Genomic DNA, 22,371 nt, shown 5'->3' with positions numbered 1-22,371 from the left:
GATAATGATGCCCACTCTGTAAGTTTAAGAACAAGACTGAGATGTCTGTCTACTCTTGCCACTTCTTTTCAACACAGACCTAACCAGAGAAATGAAGCCAGGAAAAGAAATGAAAGGCATCCAAATAGAAAAGGAAGAAGTAAGACTCTGTTTGCAGATGACATAATCTTATATATAGAAAACCCTAAAAATGCCACCAAAAAACTACTAGAACTAATCAACAAATTCAGTAGAGATCCAAGCTACAAAATCAACATACAAAATTAATTCCATTTCTATACACTAACAATGAACTACTGAAAGAAAAATTAAGAAAACAATCTCATTTACAATAGCATTTTAAAAATGCTTAGGAACAAATTTAATCAAGGAGGTAAAAATCCAGAACACTGAAAACTTTATAAGATATTGATGAAAGAAACTGGAGATGACACAAGCAAATGGAAAGATATGTTGTATTCTTTTCTTTTTTTTTTTTTTGTCTTTTTGCCATTTCTTGGGCCGCTCCCGCGGCATGTGTAGATTCCCAGGCTAGGGGTCTAATCGGAGCTGTAGCTACCGGCCTACGCCAGAGCCACAGCAACTAGTGATCCAAGCCGCATCTGCAACCTACACCACAGCTCACGGCAACGCCAGATCCTTAACCCACTGAGCAAGGGCAGGGACCGAACCCGCAACCTCATGGTTCCTAGTCGGATTCGTTAACCACTGCGCCACAACGGGAACTCCAAGATATGTTGTATTCTTAAACTGGAAGAACTGACATTGTTAAAAATGTCGACATGACCCAGAGCCATCTATAGATTCAACGCAATCACCACAAAGTTCCAAGGGCATTTTTCACAGAAATAGAAAAAAAAAGTCCTAAAATTTGTGAGGAACTACCAAAAAAACCCAAATAGCCAAAGTATTATTGAGAAAAAAGAACAAAGTTGGAGGCATCTCGCTTCCTGATTTCAACTGCATTACAAAGCTATAGTTATCAAACCAGTGTGGAACTGGCATAAAAACAGACACATAGACCAATGGAATAGAACACAGAGCCCAGATATAAGATCACCTGTACATATAGTCAACTAATCTTTAACAAGGGTGCCAAGAATACGCAATAGAGAAAGGACAGTCTTCAGCAAACGGTGCTGGGAGAATTTCATATCCACATGCAAAAGAATGAAACTGGATCCCTATTTTCTACAACCCACAAAATTACCTCATGGATTGAAGACTTAAATATAAGACCTGAAACTGTAAAACTCCTAGCAGAAAACAGGAAAAAAGGTCCTTGACATCGTTCTTGGCCATGATTTTTGGGCTATGACACCAAAAGCACAAGCAGCCAAAGCAAAAATAAACAAATGGGACTACATTAAACTAATGTACAGAAAAGGAGATAATCAACAAAACAAAATAGTCCACAGAATGGGAGACGATATTTGCAAATAGGCTTAGTCCACTTGGGCTGCTGTAACAACATACTAGAGACTGGGGGGCTTACAAACAACAGAAATGTATTTCTCACAGTTCTGGAAGCTGGAAGTTCAAGATCATGGCACCACAGATTCCACATGGTGGCTTGTGAGGAAAGCATTCATAGCCAGCGCTTTCTTGCTGGGTCCTCACATGGTGGGAGGGGGCTAGGGAGCCTTCCGAGGCCTCCTTCATAGTGCCACTAATACCTCTCATAGGCCCCACTTTTTAAAACCATCACGTGAGGTTATCAACGTATGAATTCTAGAGGGACACGAACATTCAAACCACAAGAAATCATATATCTGATAAGGGGTTAACATCTAAAATATATATTCACATGTATCAGAAGCAAAAAAAACCACAACAAAACACAATTTGATTAAAAAATGGACAGAAGACCTGAACAGACATTCTTCCAAAGAGGACACACACCTGGACAATAGGTACATGAAAAGATGCTCAACATCACTGAGCATCGGGGAAATGGAAATCCAAAACCACAATGAGATTTCCACTCACACTTGTCAGGATAGCTATTATCAAAAAGACAGCCAAAAACACAAAAACAAACAAAAAAAGGAGTTCCCGTCATGGCGCAGTGGAAATGAATCCGACTAGGACCCATGAGGTTGCCGGTTCCATCCCTGGCCTTGTTCAGTGGGTTAAGGATCCGGTGTTGCCATGAGCTGTGGTGTAGGTCACAGATATGGCTTGGATCCTGTGTTGCTGTGGCGTAGGCTGGTGGCTACAGCTCCGATTAGACCCTTAGCCTGGAAACCTCCATATGCTGCACGTGCAGCCCTAAAAAGACAAAAGAAAAAGAAAAAAAGAAAAAGAAAAGATGAGATAACAAGTTGAGAAGGACGTAGAGAAGAGGGAACCTTGTACATTCCTACCAACAGTGGTGGGAACTGGTGCAGACACTGTGGAAAACAATATGGAGGTTCCTTTAAAAATTAAAAACAGAACTACCATATGATTCAGCAATCCCTTTCCTGGGTGCATATATGTGAAGGAAATGAAATTAGTATCTTAAAGAGACATCTGCACTCTTACGTTCTCCGTAGAGTTATTCACAATAGCCAAGATATGAAAACATCCAAAGTGTCATCTGGACAGATGAATGGATTTAAAAAAGAAGTCTTCCAACTGGTAACAACATGGATGAACCTGAAGCACATCATGATTAATGAAAAACCCAGATAGAAAGAGACAGATACTGTATGATCTCATTGATAAGTGCACTCTAAAAATGTTGAATGCAGGAGTTCCCATTGTGGCTCAGTGGTAAAGAACCTGACTAGTATCCATGAGGATGTGGGTTTGATCCCTGGCCTTGCTCAGTGGGTTGAGGATTCGGAATTGCCGTGAGCTATGGTGTAGGTTGAAGACGCAGCTTGGATCCTGTGTTGCTGTGGCTGTGGTGTAGGCTGGGAGCTACAGCTCTGATTCAACCCCTAGCCTGGGAACTTCCATATGCCACGAGTGCAGCCCTAAAAAGACACACAAAAAATTTTTTTCAAATGTTGAATTCATAGAGAGAGTAGAAGGGCAGATGCCAGCGGCTATAGAGTAGGGGGAAAAGAAGACATTGGACAAAGGGTACAAACTTTCAGTTATGAGGTGAATGAGTTCTGCGGATCTAAGGCACAGCATAGGGACCATAGCTAGTACTATACTTGCAACTTGCTGAGAGAGTAGGTTTTAAATGTTCCCATCACACACATAAGGATGTATGGTAACTATATGAGATGATAAATGTGTGAACTAACTTGATTGTGGTAATCATTTCACAAAGTATATGTATAGCAAATCATCACATTGTACACTTTATTTTTATTTATTTGCTTTTTAGGGCCGCGCCTATGGTATATGGAAGTTCCCAGGCTAGGGGTCGAATTGGAGCTGCAGTTGCTGGCCTACACCACAGCTATAGCAACATGGATCCTTCACCCACTGAGCAAGGCTGGGGATTGAACCTGCATCCCCATGGACATTGGTCGGGTCTGTAATCTGCTGAGCCACCACAGGGACTCTCACATTGTACACTTTAAATGCACACAATTTTTGTCAATTATACCTCAATAAAATTGGGAGAGGAGGAGGAGTACGATGAATTTGGAGCCAAGTTCCAGGATGATGGCTCTGGTAATTGTGTGCAGTGGATTAAGGAGGAGAGTGGAGGTGGGCAGCCATTGGGTGGCTCTGTGGGAGCCCAGGCCTGCAATAACGGGGGCATGGCAGACACTGGTGGGTACCACCCAGTATTCATCCTCTCATTTTTCCTAATAGAGCCCTCATTTTGATTGGAGCAGCAATCAGGAGTGGCCGTGTGACATGGCCCAGACAAGGAGATGTAAGCCATAGCTGCTAGGTGGGGCTTCTGGACAAGCCCTTAAAAAACCAGAAAGACTTGGCGAGGTGGGCTCTTCAGACTGTTACCCTCTGTCCTCCCCTCTTCCTGCCTGGAATATAGAAGCAATGCTAGAGATGGAACATTTAGTGTGTGGCCACAGAGTGAAAAGCGTGAGGACAAAAGCTACTTGTAAGAACGTCTGAGGAGGGAAAGAGAGGAAGTCAGGTCTCTGTTGGACTGGGAAAGTTCAGGACCACCGGCACTCAGACACTGTGTTCCATGAGAAACAAAACGCCACTGGGTTAAGCTAATGTAAACTTATTTGTTGTTACTCTTGTTGCTGTTATTAAGTGCAGATAAATGCAATTCCCAACTGACTGGATGCTTTAAATTAGGAGGTGGTGATGAGAATAAAAAGAAGCCAGGGAAGTTCCCATCGTGGTGCAGCGGAAACAAATCCAACCAGGAACCATGAGGTTGCAGGTTTGATCCCTGGCCTCGCTTGGTGGGTTAAGGATCCTGCATTGCCATGAGCTGTGGTGTAGGTCGCAGATGTGGCTCGGATCCCGAGTTGCTGTGGCTGTGGTGTAGGCCGGCAGCTGTAGCTCTGATTTGACCCCTAGCCTGGGAAATTCTATATGCCATGGGTGCAGCCCTAAAAAGGACAAAAAGACAATAAATAAATAATAAAAAGAAGTCAGAGGGAAGAGATACTGTAAAATAAAAGAACATAGCAATGTATTGACTATGGTGCAAAACAGAAGAAGTCAAAGGCATCCCCAAGGTTTCAATCAAAGTAAATGGAGCACTGAGGTGACCAAGAGAAAGCGGCGTGGGGGGAGGGGTGGGCTGACATTCAGCTTCAGCTCCTGTGCACCAGACACAGCTGGTGCTTTACGTTATCACAATGCTCTGTCGTTGACACTTGATGAGACAGATGAAAAGAAGGAAGAAGGACAAAAGAAGAGCAGGTGTGAGAGAAAGACAAAGGCAAGCGTGGTCTCGTTCTCACTTGTACAAACTGTGAGGTGCTAGGGGCTCAGTTTCCAGGAGCCCTGCCGGGCAGGCAGACAGGAATCTGGGAATAGAGTCAGGAGGATGTCAGGATGGAGAGTGACTTATTCAGACACTCTGCCATGTGATGAGATGAAAGTTGTCCAGAAAATTTAGAGAAAGCAAACAGGAAGGGCATTCCCTTCATGGTGCAGCAGAGAAAAATCGGACTAGGAACCATGAGGTTTTGGGTTCGATCGCTGGTCTTGCTCAGGGGGTTAAGGATCCAGTGTCGCCATGAGCTATGGTGTAGGTCACAGACGCCACTCGGATCTGGCGTGGTTGTAGCTCTGATTCTGATTCAACCTTTAGCCTGGGAACCTGCATATGCCACAGGTGGGCCCTAAAAAGCAAAAAAAAAAAAGGCACACAGGAGGACAGAAACCAGAGCTTTGAGAGACTGCAATGGAGTAGACAGAAATGGGGAAACGACACAAAGAATCAGCTTCCAGGGAAGTGGCAGGATCATTAGACTCTGGCTTTCTGGAACTCATATAAGAAAGCCTTTCGGGAGTTCCCGTCGTGGCGCAGTGGTTAACGAATCCAACTAGGAACCATGAGGTTGCGGGTTCGGTCCCTGCCCTTGCTCAGTGGGTTAACGATCCGGCGTTGCCGTGAGCTGTGGTGTAGGTTGCAGACGCGGCTCGGATCCCGCGTTGCTGTGGCTCTGGCGTAGGCCGGTGGCTACAGCTCCGATTCAACCCCTAGCCTGGGAACCTCCATATGCCGAGGGAGCGGCCCAAGAAATAGCAACAACAAAAAAGACAAAAGACAAAAAAAAAAAAGAAAGCCTTTCAAAAAGTGAGTGGTAAAGAGTAATTTATATTACATGTAGATCAAAAATGTTAAACACTAGGTCAGGGGATTGGCCTATTAGCCGCTGGCTGTTCTTCTAAATAAAGTTTAATTGAAATACAGTCACATCTACAAACAACTCATACAATGCACAACAATCAAAAAACCCAACTGAAAAAAGGGCAGAAGACCTAAACAGACATTTCTCCAAAGAAGACATATGAATGGCCAGTAGGCACATGAAAAAATGCTCAACACCACTAATTATTAGAGAAATGCAAATCAAAACTACAATGAGGTACTACTACTTCACGCCTGTCAGAACAGCCATCATTAATAAGTCTACAAATAACAAATGCTGGAGAGGTGTGAAGAAAAGGGAACCCTCCTATCCTGTTGGTGGGGAATGTAAATTGGTACAACTATGATGGAAAACAGTATGGACCTCATGACTCATCCATTCTAAACATCATAGTTTGCATCTACTAACCCCAAACCCCCAGTCCATCCCACTCCCTTCCCCTGCCCCTTGGCAACTACAAGTCTGTTCTCCATGTCTGTGAGTCTGTTTCTGATTTATACATAGGTTCTTTTGTGCCATATTTTAGATTCCACATATAAGTGATAGATATCATATGGTATTTGTCTTTCTGACTTCATTTAGTATAAGAATCTCTAGTTCCATCCATGTTGCTAAAAATGGAATTCTTTCTTATGGCTGAGTAGTATTCCATTGTGCAGATGTACCACATCTTCTTCATGCCTTCATCTGTCCATGGACAGTTAGATTGCTTCCATGTCTTGGCTGTTGTGAATCACGCTGCAATGAACATATGGGTGCATGTATCTTTTTGAATTGTAGTTTTGCCTGGCTATATGCCCAGGATTGGGATTGTTGGATCATATGATAGTTCTATATTTAGTTTACCGAGGTTCAAGTTTCAGTCACCACAGTTTATGAACTGCGAGTAACTGCCTAAAGTACAAATCCAGTCAGGTTTTCTTTCAGTCCATGAGCTGTGACACAAATGGCAGCATGATCAGTGACAGGCGTATCACTTCTTTCAAAGTCTGTCCATGACTGGTCCCTGGGCGGGATTCTCAGGTCACACATAGACAACAAAGGGTGTAGCTATGTTGCCTCTTTTTCACCAAGTGATAAGCCCAAGTGACATTAAACCAAAACGGATAAACCAAAAGACAAAACTGGCCAACAAAGATGAGTGTGGCAAAGAAACAACAAGTGATAGAGCTAGAAGTTGACTTCAAGTCAAGCATGGTGGAGTTAAAGAAGAACTAGTTGACTGTGGACGGCTGACCGTGCTGCCGTCCCAGGGACTCCCAATGGGCAGCCAGAGGACCTTAGGAAGGCAGGCTTTACTGACATGAATGAAGGAAGAGATCTAAGGAAAAGAATGACGATATCCCAGATGCCAGCAACACGCTTCACATTAAAAGAACTCTGAGATAGTTCACTGTCATTAAAGGAACACAAGGATGTATTATTTCACAATGTCGAAAGCAAAGATTTTTAAATGTTGGAAGTTGATCCAAACTTAGAAAGGAACATGACAATTTGCTAAGGCATAGAAAGAACGTTCGCTCTGTGTCATAAGCTACATGACAACAAGAAGGCAGGCACTACTCTGACGACTCTTTTCACAAAGAAATACAACACTGTGAATTCCCAGTGTTGCCAACTGTTTTAAATTGTAGTATAGTAAATAGAAATCAATTTCACTAGTTTTTATTTCCCTACACTTTTATAACCATCAGAGTTTTCCATGGCTTGACCAAAGTTTTAACAGCTACAGAATAATAGTGAAGTTTCCCATTGGTACCAAGATTGCCTGCATGGCCACATTTATAGTTCTGCATCACCACGCAAAGGGGGCGGCCTTTGCATCTCTTTGGATGGATTCTAGGACACCACACCCACGTGGCTCTCTTCCTACCTCACTAGTTGTCCTGCCCAGTCTCTTTCCCAGCTCTTAGGGTTGGAGGATCCCAGAGAGCAATTCTTGGCACTGTTCCCTCTTCTGTCTACAATGACTACTTTAGAGACTTCAACCAGTCTCCTGGCTTAAAATATCATCCATATGCCCCAACTCCCACATTTGTACTTCCAGCCCAGACCCCTCACCTGACTCCGGATTTACAAATACAACAGCCTGTTTGACATCTCTACTTGGACACCTAACAGGTATCAACCTACTATATCTAAACTGAAATCCCCCCACCAAAAACTCTCCTCCACCCACAAGCTACATCTTCCCATCTCAGTTCATGGCCATCCCCTTCTTCCCAGCTGCTCAGGACAAAAACCTTAGTCATCCTTTATCATTCTCTCTCTTATTTTCCCTATACCATCCTGCTGAAGCTTTATTAGCTCTACCTTAAGAGAGATCCAAAATCAGACCTCTTGTCCCCATCTTCACTGGTGCTTCCCGGGTCCACACACCACCATCCTGTGCCTAGATTATAGCCATATTCCCCAAACTAATTTCCCTCCAAATCTGTCCTTAAAACAGCAGCCATGGAGTTCCCATCGTGGCGCAGTAGTTAACAAATCCGACTAGGAACCATGAGGTTGCGGGTTCGATCCCTGGCCTTGCTCAGTGGGTTAAGGATCCAGTGTTGCCGTGAGCTGTGGTGTAGGTTGCAGACTCAGCTCAGATCCTGCGTTGCTGTGGCTCTGGCGTAGGCCAGTGGCTATGGCTCTGATTCGACCCCTAGCCTGGGAACCTCCATATGCCGCAGGAGCGGCCCAAGAAATGGCAAAAAGACAAAAACAAAACAAAACAAAACAAAAAAACAGCCAGTTATTTTCAAATGATGTCAAATCTTGCCCCTCACTGTTCTCAGGAGCACACGATGGTTGTCCCTTTCACTCAGAGAAAAGCCAACTTATTCCCAAAGACCTGGCAGGTGGTACACCCTCTGGCCCCTGGTTAATGCTGTAACTCCAGCTCTGGCTCCTTCTCCTCTCACCCAGTCCATGGCAGCCACGATCACAGCCTACCTCTTACCAGGGTTACTTGAGTTCTCCGGGCAAGCTAATACTTAGGGTCTAAAGGCTCACCAATCCCTCTTCCTCCAGACAGCCACACAGGGAACTACTTCACCTTCAAGTGTTTGCTCCGGGTCACCTGTGGAAGGTGTGACCACCTCCCCCAATCAATTGTAACCCATCCCTCCCTTGTTTTGCTGCACTTTCCGATGGCACTCATCACCTAACACACCTTTTAACTGCCTTACTGTGCTGCTTATTAGTGATACTTGCTGCTTAGAAGGTCAGCTCCATGAGGGCAACAACTTCTTTGTTTACTAATAAAAGCCCAGGGGCCTCATGATAGTGTCTGACACATACTAGGCATCTGATAAGTATTTGCTGAATAACTGAAGTTGAAAAGGTCCTAAGTTACTAGTTATCACACTGGACCCAGGTAACCTGTGTATGTCTAGGGACTCCCATTTGGAGAAGGAAATCTGAGAATCTAGAATGTGATGACCCAGACGTCTATTCCCTGAGTATGTCACTGTACCACAGCCAAAGCAGACCTCAGATGGTCAAACATACCTGTCCAATTCCAGTGCAGGAGTGTCTCGCCTTCGAATGTGGTTCTGAATTGACAGGAGAGCTTCTGGGGAAAACTGGGTAGGGTTGCTCTCCATGTATTTCAAAACATAGTCATCGGAATCGAGGATGACAAACCGGTGGCCAAACACTGGGGAGAGGAGAAAAACGCTTCACTTGGTTATGTTTGTTTGTTTTTATGTTTTTTTAGGGCCACACCCACAGCACATGGAGGTCCCCAGGCCAAGGGTCCAATCGGAGCTGTAGCCGCCAGCCTGCGCCACAGCCACAGCCACACGGGATCCGAGCCAAGTCTTCGACCTACACCACAGCTCACCGCAACGCCGGATCCTCAACCCATTGAGCGAGGCCAGGGATGGAACCTGCAACCTCATGGGTCCTAGTCGGATTCGTTTTCCACTGCACCACGGGAACTCCCAGACTGGAGAACTTTCAATAGCTCTCTAAGCTAATACACAGTAGTTTCCTCAGTGTTTAGGAAGCTCAGAGTCTACACTTACAGCCAACAGAAGAACCCCACTTACAGTTTAACTGATGAAGGAGGAGATTAAGACACTGTGCCACATGTACGAGAATATTAGCTTTATCTCAACTAGACTGCAGACTAACTACCTCCTACAAGGGTTAACTGAGTTAAATCCCAAATAAGAAGAACCCATTCGCTTGGCTAGTAGGAAAGCTTAAACTGTGCTGAGACCTACCTTCAATCACGGCACCAATGAAGAAGTCACTGGGGCCATAGTAGATGGGGTTTTCCATGGAGGAGTCGGGCTTGACAACTTTAGTTCTGCCGAGGTACTTGCCCCCAATGATCCCTGAATTTCGAACAGGAGGCTCAAAGATACTGATCATGTCAGTGGCTAGAAAATAAGATAAGACAAACCGGCGGCCCTTGTCTTCTGGGATGGGGGATTCCTGGGAAGGTGAAGAAAGGAGGACATGATGAAGGTCCATGATCTATCCAGATGCCCCAGACTGAATACTTACAGTGACCAGGGGACAGTATAAACCTAACATGGGAAGTATAATATCGATGAACAGTACAGGGGGGGTGGGGGGTCAGGAAAGAACACCTCATCTAAGGGAGGCTGCCCCAACTCTCCTCCAGCTGACTGTTGCCTTGTGGGAATGGAGCCCCAATGTTGCTAGACCTTCTTATTTTTCATGAGAAGGCAGAAATGTGCATTATTATAGAAACCCCCTGATTTTAAAATGTTGACTTCAACTCTTTAAAAGCACAAAGCAGGCCAAACAAAACACACATGTGGGGAAGTCTCCTTGTGGCACAGCAGGCTGAGGACTCGGCATTGTTGCAGCTGTGGTGCAGGTGGGGAACTTTCACAGGCCTCGGGTGCAGCCAAAAAAAGAAAAACAAAACACCCATATGGGCTCCACTCTGCCCACAGGTTGCCAGCTTGAGGCCTCTTGGCTGACACTATGTTCAACTTCATGGATGCGGAAGTGATTATGCAAAGTTTAATTCTTTAAACAAATCCATTTCTTATACATAATTTTGAAAAGAAAATGTAAGAAGGGAGGAAGGAGAAATACAATATCATAGAGTTGAAAGTGATTCTGAGAAACTACTTTATAGATAAGACTTTTCCCAAATCAAATCACTGAGAGTGATCCCATAACCCTCAAGAAACAAATTCCAGACTGAACAAGCCTAAATACAGACATGCTTATTCTTGACTAAAATCCTCTCACATCACAACTTCAACACATATCTTCTCATTCAGACCATGGAATTATTTGTGTCATAATTTCTTATTTATCAGAGTCTTGGGTTTCCTCTGAAATAATTTCCCCATTCCATTCCCCATCTAAGCGCCTCCAAACTTTTTTCATAAATAAAAAAAAATTTTTTTACAACAGCATAGTTAATAAAAATCAAAGCACATCCCTCCTCTGCTCTCAAATCTCCAGCTGATCCCCATCACACTTGAAAAAAAACACAAGTTCCGAGCAGGGCTACAGGCCCAGGAGTACAAGGGGGTAGGGGGGACAGTGGCAATGGCTTGGCCTGGCAGGAAGAAGCATATTAAAATTAAAAAAAAATTTTTACCATTTTTATTATTTAAGCTTACTAGACCTACAGAAGGGCTGCATAATTAATAGAGAATTCTCATAAGCCCCTCACCAAGCTTCCTCAACATTAACATCTCACATCAGAGTACAACCAGAGTACAATCATCAAACCCAGGAATGCAAGGATGGTACAGTGCTTTAAATCAACTGCCGTCCTTATTCCGACTTCACTTACTTCCCACTTATTGTTCTTCTTCCATTTCTGGACCCTATGTAGGATCCCAAGTTGTGTTGTTACTTCTCTGAAAACTCATCCAGTCTGAGACAGTTCCTCATCCTGCCCTTGTCTTTCACGACCCTGACATAAGTATTGGTCAGTTGTTTTGCTGACTGTCCCTTATGCATCTCACTTTTGCGTCTTTGGCAAAAATACTACAGGAAAAAACATCATGTTCTTCTCAGTGCATATCTAGGAGTTCATGATCTCAATTCATCCTTTTTTTTTTTTTTTTTTTCCTTTTTAGGGCCACAACCCAGGCATATGGAGGTTCCCAGGCCAAGGGTCAAATTGGAGCTTCAGCTGCCGGCCTACACCACAACCACGCCAGGTCCAAGCAATGTCTGGAACCTAAACCCCAGCTCACGGCAGTGCCGGATCCTTAACTCACTGAGCGAGGCCAGGGATCGAACACACATCCTCATGGATCCTTGTTGTGATCGTTAGCCACCTGAGCCACAAAGGGAACTCCTCAATACATCTTTTTTTATTGGTGACATTGACCATGACCACTTGGTTAAGGTTAAAGAGATGCCTGAGCAAGGGGTTCTTGCCTGTAAAGTTACCGTCTTTCCCTTTGCAGTTAATAAATATCTTGAGGGAGATACTTTGAAACTACGAAAATCTTTTCTCCAAAAGTTCTCCCACTGATTACAGCATCCCTTGATGGGTCTTTTCAGCATATTGCTGTGGTATGTGCTTAAAGGTAATTTTCTATTGCTCTCTTCTCTTCCACATTTATTCACTGAAATTCTACTGTGTGGAGGAACTGTCTCTTTGGGGTTGAGGATTATGTGACGTTGTTTAGAATTACAGGCTCATGATGACAATGAGGAGCAGAGAGACTTTAGCATGTTTTATTTGTAAATTCTCTACTGGCTTGTTACTTAACAGCCTCTGTGACCTGCACCCTGGGTGATGGCTCTCACCACCCACTCCTCTGGCCTTGTGCCACTGGCTGCAAAGCCCTGAGCTGGTCCCTACCCTCCATTCACTGCACCCCACCTTCCTGTAGTACAGCCCCCAAGGGTATTCGCTCGTGTCTCTCTGCTCCACTGTGCCCTCCTCAGAGAGGCTCTCCCTGACCTTCCAATACAAAGGAGCTCCCTCCATGGCACTGTCTCCTGCTTTTACCTTTTACACCACGTGCTACCACCTGTCCTTTTAGGCTATAGCTGCTTTCTGGTTACAACATCCTCAGTTATGAGGACATGAGGGCAGAGGTTTGTGTCTTATTTTCTACTGTACCCTCGATGCTCAGAACTATGCCAAGCCCAGAGTAGCTAAGGTTCACTGAATGTGTTTTGTACATTACAAAGTACATATAAAAATATCAAGGGCTATAAAATAAATGCCCTCATAATAAATCATAAACAGAGGCTGTCATTTTTTCTTAACAAACCCCATAAATCTTCAGTCCGCCCACACTTTCTACTTTGGTGTGAGGTGAAGTCAAATATTCTTTTTCCCCATATGGAAAGCTAATTGTTCTGCTATCATTCATTGAAAAGACTTTCCTTTCTCAACCCTACTGCAGTACCATATTTTCCATGTATCTTAAGTGGGGGCAGAGGTGTCTGCTTCAGGGCTATTCTACTGATCTAATTATCTATTTTGCCTCAATACCATATTGTTCTAATTCCTTCATATGACTCCTTAGTGTTCTACCAATGCTGTTCTTTAAGGGTGTCTTGGCTATTCTTGATGCTCTGCATCTCTGCATAAATTATAGAATCAATTTGTCAAGCTCTGCAAAACAAGTTTGGGATTTTGACAGTAATTGATTTAAAACCATAGATCAATTTGGGCCAAATGTCTTTATAATATTGAGGGGTTTTTTTTGTTTTTTGTTTTTTTGTTTTGTTTTGTTTTGTTTTTGTCTTTTGGCCTTTTCTAGGGCTGCTCTCTCGGCATACGGAGGTTCCCAGGCTAGGGGTCAACTCGGAGCTGTAACCGCTGGCCTACACCACAGCTCACAGCAACACTGGATCCTTAACCCACTGAGCAAGTTCAGGGATCGAACCAGCAACCTCATGGTTCCTAGTTGGATTTGTTAACCACTGAGCCATGACGGGAACTCCTGAATTTTTTTAACCAGAGACCATGGGGTGTTTATTCATTATTTTAGGTCTACTTTTCATTTCTCTCAATAATGTTTTCAGTATTATGCACCTGTTGTTTGACATATTCCTAGGAATTTAGCATTTATGATTCTATGGTAAATGGCATTTTTCCTATTTTGTTCTCTGTATTTATGACTTATTTGTTCACTTGTTCTTTAGATTCCACATCTAAGTGAAATTACATGGTATTTGATTTTTCTCTAACTTGTTTTACTTGGTACAACATCCTCTAGGTCCATCCATGTTGTCAAAAACGGCAAGATTTTGGGAGTCCCCGTTGTGGCACAGCAGAAACAAATCTGACGAGTATCCAAAAGGATGTGGGTTTGATCCCTGGCTTTGCTCAGCAGATTAGGGATCTGGAATTGCCATGAGCTATGGTGTAGGTCACAGATGCGGCTCAGATCCCATGTTACTGTGGCTGTGGCATAGGCCAGCAGCAGCAGTTTTGATTTGACCCCTAGTCCGGGAACTTCCATATGCCGCAGGTGCAATCCTAAAAAGAAAGGGGGGAGGGCACAAGATTTCATTCTTTTTTTTATGGCTGAGTAATATTTCATTGTATATACATACCACATCTTCTTTATCCATTAATCTGCTGATGGGTGCTTAGGTTGCTTCTGTATCTGGGCTCTTGTAAATGATGCTGTAATGAACACATGAGTGCGTATATCTTTTTGAATCAGTGTTTTCTTTTTCTTTTCCATCCCAGAAGTGGAGTTGCTGGGTTGTATGGTAATTCCATTTTTAATTTTTTAAGGAATCTCGATAGTGCTTTCTTCAGTGGCTACACCAATTTACTTTCCCACCTTTAGTGCATGAGGTTTCCCTTTCCTCCACATCCTCACCAAAACTTGTTCTTTATTGTCTCTTGATAATAGCCGTTCTGACAGCTGTGATGTGATATCTCATTCTGGTTTTGTTTCTCTGGTGATTAGTGATGTTGAGCATCTCTTTATGTGCCTGTGGACAATCTGTATGCCTTTTTTTGGAAAAATGTCTATTCAAGTTCTCTAACCATTTTTTGATTGGGTTGTTTGTGGCTTTTTTGAAGCTGAATTGTAGGAGTTCTTTGTATACTTTGAATATTAACCCCTTGTAAGATACACTGTTTGCAGATACATTTTTCCATTTAGTAGGCAGCCCTTTTGTTTTGTTGACAGTTTCCTCTGTTGTCCACAATCTTTTGTTTGATGTGTGTCTATTCGTTTATTTTTGCTTTTGTTTCCCTTGCCTGAGGAGACAGGTCCAGAAAAACACCAAAAAAAGAGAAATACTGCTAAGACCAATGTCAAAAAATAAATAAATAAGAGTGTACGGCCAAGTTTCAGGTTTTACATTTGTCTTTAATTCATTTTGAGTTTTTTTTTATGTTGTGAGAAAGTAGTCCAGTCTGATTCTTCTGCATGTAGCTGTCCAGTTTTCTAAACACCACTTACTGAAGAAGCTGTCTTCTCCCTGTTGAATATTCTTGCTTGTTTGTCATAGATTAACTGCTCATATTAAGTGTGGGTTCATTTCTGGGCTCTCTATTCCACTCCATTGATCTGTGGGTCTGTTTTTATGCTAGCATCCTACTGTTTTTTTTTTTCCAACTTCCTTCCTTGTGGCGACTCCTCCTGTTACCTTGAGGGTTCTGGTAACTATCTCTTTGTAGTAAAAATACCTGTGATCCTTTTTTCTCTACTGCCTCTCCCACATATAAGATAGAAATATTAAAATTGCTTGCACTGGAGTTCCCATCCTGGCGCAGTGGTTAATGAATCGGACTAGGAACCATGAGGTTGTGGGTTCGATCCCTGGCCTTGCTCAGTGGGTTAAGGATCTGGCGTTGCCGTGAGCTGTGGTGTAGGTTGCAGATGCGGCTCAGATCCCATGTTGATGTGGCTCTGGAGTAGGCTGGTGGCTACAGCTCTGATTAGACCCCTAGCCTGGGAACCTCCATATGCCGAGGGAGCGGTCCTAGAAAAGGCAAAAAGACAAAAAAAAATTGCTTGCACTGAGTGTACTGTCATATTCCCAAAACTATGTTCACTGTATAATAAATATATACTCTAAAATTAAAAAAAAAAAGAATGCTGACTTGAAAGTCAGAAGGTTGAGTTCTAGCACTGCTTCCGCCTAAGGACTAAGACATGGGACACAGCAATTAGCCTCTCTGATTCTTACATTTTGAAGCAGGAGTATAATATTATACTGGTTCAAGGATAGTGTATGTGTAAATAAATTCATTTACCCATTCAGTCAACATTTACTGAGTACCCAGAGTCTAGAGAGACATGACTCCTGCCCTAAAGGAGTTCATGGTTACCACGTCATAATTCAAAAAACCTCTTGAACTTCAACAGTAACTCAAAGAACTTGGCAACAATGCAAAACCTTCATTAATTGGAATGTGTACGGCAGGCAGCGCTCTAGTTGGCCTAGAGTTTGCTAAAACTCCCTTTTTTCAAGCTTTCATCAACATTTTAAAAATTTATTAGTCAACTGTGCTCTCATTTAAATTTTTACTTTTTCAAATACATGTACAAGTTTCAAGAGTCATCTGAGCCACACCTTCCCCTCCCAATTCCTACTCCCAGAGTAACTTAATTCAACTTCTGCTATTTATACCTATATTTCAAATAAAATACTTACATTCCTGTTTGTGGATTTTTCTATTTTTAAAGACATGATCCTTTGAATTCTTATCAGTAATTTGCTTCAGGTAATTCAGCCAGTGAATGGACCATTTAGGATTTGAACTTACGTCTGTTTCCAAACCCATGCTCTCAGCCACTGCCCATACCACCTCTCAAAGTTAACATCTAGGAGTTCCCGTTGTGGCTCAGGGAAAACGAACCCGACTAGGAACCATGAGGTTTTGGGTTCGATCCCTGGCCTCGCTCAGTGGGTTAAGGATCCGGCGTTGCCTTGAACAGTGGTGTAGGTCACAGACACGGCTCGGATCTGGTGTTGCTGTGGCTGTGGTGTTGGCCAGCAGCTGTAGCTCTGATTAAACCCCTAGCCTGGTGACCTCCATATGCTGTGGATGCGGCCCTAAAAAATAGAAATAAACAAGGTTAACATCTATTAATTTGGTATGATTCCATTTATCATATTTAATAAGTAAAAATGCATCAAGCTTAGATATCACTAATGATAAAAATTAGTAAGACATGGCCCAACCCTCAAGGAAATCACAGTTCACTAGAAAGACACACAATTTGTATGTTAAGTTGGGCTCTTATAATTGCTTAATAAAAAAGGCCAAAAATTCAGACAAAATTTGAGGGATAGAAAGGAGAGATTCATGATTTAGAAAGGATCTTGGGAGCAGAAAGGACTTGAGCTAGGCCTTGTCCCAGAGGCACCATACTTGATCCTACCCTATCTGCCTGAAGGCTGGAGCCAACGGGTGTTTAAGGAAATGCTTAACTCTGGCAGCGGTTACTCTACAGCTTACAGACAAGATGGACAACTGTGCACGGTACTGAGATATAGCAGGATCTTAGGATAGAAAATCTGTCCTCACCAGTGCAGCCAAATAACGAAGCACCTTGTTGTCATTCATCAGCATTTTAATGACATCTTTTTTGGGAGCTTTTGGAATGAGAGCCAAGCAATTCTGAGCAGAGTCTTCGATGAGTCCATAACCATTATAGGGAGGCAATTCCTGAAGAAACACAGGAAGCAAGAAATAAAGCAGATGCTACTTGTGTTAAAAGTTACATAAAAAGTAACTAACTTTTAAAAATCTAGAAAACATGTATTTAAAAGCAATTTCTATATATACAAGTATAATTAGAAAAAAATAACATCACACAATCTTTTATAGGGTTGTTCCTAGAAGTGACTGATAATGCTACAAAGGAACACTCAGTGCTATGTTGACACCATTACTGGTGTCCACTGACCCCATACTGCCAATCAGAGCCTGGCCCTGCTCCAGGCCCCAGTCCCAGCCCACGTGAAGCCCATGGGCCTGTCTGTGACTTCTTTGTTCTGGGGTGTGAGCCCCAGCCTGGCAGATCTGGAAACTATTTTCTCAAGTTCATCCAAAGTATGCGTGTGTGCATGCACACGTGTGTGTGTGTGCGTGCACATGAACTCAGGTGCACTGGATTTGGGGGTGTGGTAGGGGTGTCAGGACCTGGTTCCTTTTATAGCCATATTTCTAATATTTTTACCTTTTGATTTCTGCCTCAGAGTAGAGAAAAGATAGCCGTATTTTACCAAGAACTCATATTTTTCAGGCCCCCCTCTGCCCACACAGGACTCCCCTTTCCTAGTGAAGGAGCAAACGCAAGGAGCTAAATTCCAGATGTAAACGGTATCAGGTGCAAAGTTAGTGTCGAAGTATAGGAGGGGCTTGTATTTTTCATTTAGGGTCCATGAAGGGCTGAAAGCATCACTACAGGTGGCTAACATTGGTTTGTCTGAAACCTGAAGTGGTTCAGAGGCTGTTTTCCTCTCTCACTGATGCTAAGAAGACTCTTCCTCTGCCTCCCTTTTGCGACGCTTTCTCAGCAAGCCAGCTTGTACTGTGCTCTCACTTGTAGATACCGTCCCCAAATCTTTCAATATATTGCATTCAGGGATTTTAACAAATTAGTCCATATGTTCACTGGTCTATCCATTGCCTCAACCAGAGGGACTCTGCCATGTTCACCCAGGGTGGCGAGTTTAGAACACGGATTCCTTCTCCACTTCCTGGGCTGTAGTTAATGGGATCCTCATAGCTGGAATGAGACTGTGGATCCAGCAGATGGACAATGATCTAACTTACTCCAAATGCAAAACCACAACTGGATGACCATGTAAACTGCCAGAGGCAGAGGGACTTTGGGTGAGACCCACAGGCTGGGCTCTGCGTTACTCAGGGGGCAGGCAGAAATGTACAGCAGTGAAACCTCATCTCAGTGCACACGGAGAGGAGCCTGGCTGCGGAGTGGCAGTGGAGGTTAAGGGGTTTTGAAATAGGGAGGGAAGCCTCTGAGACGCTTCCTCTCAAATTCCTTTTGTGTTTCAACAGGGTTCTACAGGCTTGCCTGAATCACATCTCATTTCCCCTGCCCTTCAGAGGAGTTTTTTTAATTGGTTCAACTATTAACAGTACATGAAATGCCTATCTCATTACACCAGAGCAAACACTGGATATTGTGAGTTTTTTGTTTTTTTTTAATCAAATAGATCCCAAGTCTCATTACTTTCATTTCATTTCTTAGAGCATCAGTTGAGGGTCTCTCCCCATGTTTATTAGCCATTTGTATTTCCTCTTTGATGAACCTGCTCTGTTTCATTGGCTTTGTCCGTGTTTTACTGCGTATTCAACAGCCTCTGAACCACTTCAGGTTTCTTAAACTTCTACAACAGAAGATGAACCCTCTTCCTACCCTCAGAACTACTGCCGCGTTACCTGTTTCACAGGAGGCGGCTCCTTCTTGCTCACGTCAATGCGTGGTAGATCGGAGATGCCAAACTTCTCTTTGTAATACTGCCGAGTAAATGGATCACAGTCATAAATGAAGAAGGTTCTCCCCAGCATAGTGAGTGGCTTTCCGACGATGAAGTCCTTGGCGGTGTACCATTCCAGCACCTCCTGATCAGAGATTTCCAGCACACACTGAGGGAAGTTCTCTAATATAAGACAGCAGGGAGAGGGGAAAGGACAGGGAGTGAGGATAGGGAGGAAGACTGACACACAAGGGCTAGTCATTCCTGAGAACCAGAGGGAGGGCCGGCTTCCGCGCTGGCCAAGGGGCCCAGGCTCCTCACACTCCCAGCAGAACACAAGGCAGCGAGTTTCCATCTGTGGACGGGACATGGAAGTAACAGGTGGTCTTTGAAGATCCTCTCTCCCATATTTAGCCTGGACTAAACCCTATAGGTCACTAGTCTTAGCAGAATTAGTGTTTAGGAGGAACCACTACAATAGGAAAGAATAAATGTCCTTCTATAAAGACAGAGGACTGGATCTAAGGTGGGGAATCCCAGTCATTTAGTTCCACCTCCCTCCCACTTATCCATTCATCTAACAAAGTATTAGTGACCACATGTAACATATTCCACGTACACTGCCGAATATTTTTAACAATTAACAACATGGATAAAATTCCTGCCTTGATGGAGAAAACATTCACTTCAGGGCAATAGACACTTTACATACAAATAATGGTTTTATTTCAATTGTGATCACTGCCATTAGTGCAGTCTGATCCAGTCCTGTGGCAGGAGGCAGGAGGCAGGGTGTGATGCTTACGGTAATCTCTTCATCTGGGGAATCAACAGATCTTCAAAGGTAGAATCAACCTTGCATTTCTGAAATAATCGAATTTGTGACACTGTTTTAAGAGAACTAGGGGTTGACGTTTAAGATGGCTTCCCTGCAGCTTGGCCTGTACGGAAACCGTAAGATCGTCAATCAATTCTGTTAAAGGGCCTCACTTTACCGCTGGAACCAAAAAGCTTGACCAGAACTCTGATCACCAGGGGTGTGAGAGGGAGGGTGGTGTTCTCCTAACTGGGAAATGCTAAAATGGGAAAATAAGGAAGGAGGCTAAGACTGCTACAGCAGACAGAAAAATTCCGCCCTCCAGCCCTCGATTTGCCAAAGGAAGGGCTGGCATTTTCCCAATCATGAATCTCAAAGGCCCTATAGCTCCTTCTCCCAGAGTCTAGTGCCCAACCCTTCAAGATCCCTTTGAGTTACTCTAGGAAGTGACGGCCAGTGGGGGACATGGCCTGTGACTCCATTATATTTTTAAGTATGTCTCTACTTTCATTTTTAACACATATGTGCCTTTTCTCCTTTCTCCTTTAATAAATCTTGTCAATGGTTTGTCATTCTATTAGTCCTTTGAAAGAAACAACTTTCACTTGATAAATCTGTTACTTTTGTTCTCAATTTCACTATTTTCAGGCTCTCAGTTTATTATTTTCTCCCTTTAAATTTATTTAGATTTATTCTGTCATTTTTTTTTCTAACTTTTTAAGAAGAATGCACAGCTTTTTGTTAAGTCTTTCTTATTTCTTAAATAAGCATTTAAGGCTATAACTCTTTCTCCAAGTAACATCTAAAAATGTATTTAAAAGCTTTGAGGGAATTTTTGCTATCTTTCGGTTCTAAGTATTTTCTGATAGCATTTTTTTTTTTAAACTCATGGATTATTTTTAAATGGGTTTATCAGTTTCCACTTACATGATTTTTTAAGTTATATTTCCAAAACTGAATTGTAACTTAATTGTATTAAAAAATGATAAAAATATTAAGATGCCCAGTCTTTAAAATGTGTTTGGACTAACCAATTTTTATGAGGGTTCTACTTGTGCTTGAGAAAAATAATACACATCCTTTACAGGTGCACATGGAACTACCTCTAGGATAGATCCCATGCCAGGCCCCAAAACAACTCTGAAAATTTAAGAAGACTGAAAGCACATCACACATCTTTTCCAACCACAACACTGTAAGACTAGAAACCAGCTACAAGAGAAAATTTGTTAGGAAACCCAAATGTGTGGAGGCTAAACAATATGGTACTAAACAACCGATGGGTCACTGAAGAAATCAGAGAGGAAATAAAAAATATCTAGAGGCAAATGAAACCAGAAATACAATGATCTGAAATGCCATGGGATGCAGCAAAAACAGTTTTAAGAGGGAAGTATACAGCAAAAACAGTCTACCTCAGGAAACAATTTTCAATCTAACCTTTACATCTAAAAGAAGTAGAAACAGAACACCAAACCAATTAGTAGAAGGAAAGAAATAATAAAGATCAGAAGGGAAATAAATGATATAGAGACCTAAAAAATAGAAATGATCAATGAAACTAAGAGCTGGTTCTTGGGAAAAATAAACAGAATCAATAAACCTTTAGCCAGGCTCATCAAGTAAAAAAGAGAGAGAATCCAAATAAATAAAAAATGAGAGAGAAGCTACAACCAATAGCACAGAAATACAAAGGATCATAAAACATTACTACAACCAATTACACACCAGTAAAATGGATGACCTAGAGAAATCAACAAATTTCTAAAAACACATAACCTTCCAAGAATGAATCAGGAGGATACAGAATATATGAATAGAACAATTATCAATAATGAAATTGAATCAGTAATCAAAACATTCCCAACAAACAAAAGTCCAAGATTAGAACATTTCACAGGTAAATTCTACTAAATATTTAAAGAAGAGTTAACACCTACCCTTCTAAACTATTACAAAGCATTGAAGAGGAAGGAATGCTTCCAAACTCATTCTTTGAGGGTGGCATCACCTTGATACAAAAACAGGACAAAGACATCACAAAAAAGAAAATTGCAGGCCAATACCCATGATGAACACAGATGCAAAACCCCCCAAAATTTTAGCAAACTAGGGAGTTCCTGTTGTGGCTCCACGGTGACAAACCCAACTAGTATCCATGAGGATGCAGGTTCAATCCCTCGCCTCACTCAGTGGGTTAAAAGATTCGGCATTGCTGTGCCCTGTGGTGTAGGCCAGCAGCTGCAGATCTGATTTGACCCCTAGCCTGGGAACTTCCATATACCACAGGTGCGGCCCTGGGAAAAAAAAATTAGCAAACTGCATTCAACAATATGTTAAAAGCAGCATACACAATGATCAAGTGTGCTTTATCCCAGAAATGTGAGGATGGTTCAAAAGCCACCAATCAATGTC

The 22,371-nt window shown here is 42.7% G+C and overlaps 1 protein-coding gene across 1 annotated transcript in view; it reads right to left on the bottom strand.

Annotated features, from left to right (window-relative positions):
- The window catches only part of EFHC1 (EF-hand domain containing 1), a 75,462-nt gene that overhangs the window by 9,875 nt on the left and 43,216 nt on the right, over nt 1–22,371 (bottom strand). The window contains exons 6-9 of the mRNA XM_047796381.1: nt 19,102–19,322; nt 17,218–17,358; nt 9,974–10,187; nt 9,255–9,402 (exon numbers count right to left, since the gene is read on the bottom strand). Coding sequence (XP_047652337.1) covers nt 9,255–9,402; nt 9,974–10,187; nt 17,218–17,358; nt 19,102–19,322 — 724 coding nt within the window. The remainder of the gene's footprint in view (nt 1–9,254; nt 9,403–9,973; nt 10,188–17,217; nt 17,359–19,101; nt 19,323–22,371) is intronic.

This window comes from Phacochoerus africanus, chromosome 9 (assembly GCF_016906955.1).
Source record: "Phacochoerus africanus isolate WHEZ1 chromosome 9, ROS_Pafr_v1, whole genome shotgun sequence".
Taxonomy (NCBI): Eukaryota; Metazoa; Chordata; class Mammalia; order Artiodactyla; family Suidae; genus Phacochoerus; species Phacochoerus africanus.
The sequence above is the reverse complement of the archived record's forward strand: the minus strand, read 5'-3'. Positions and strand labels throughout refer to the sequence as shown.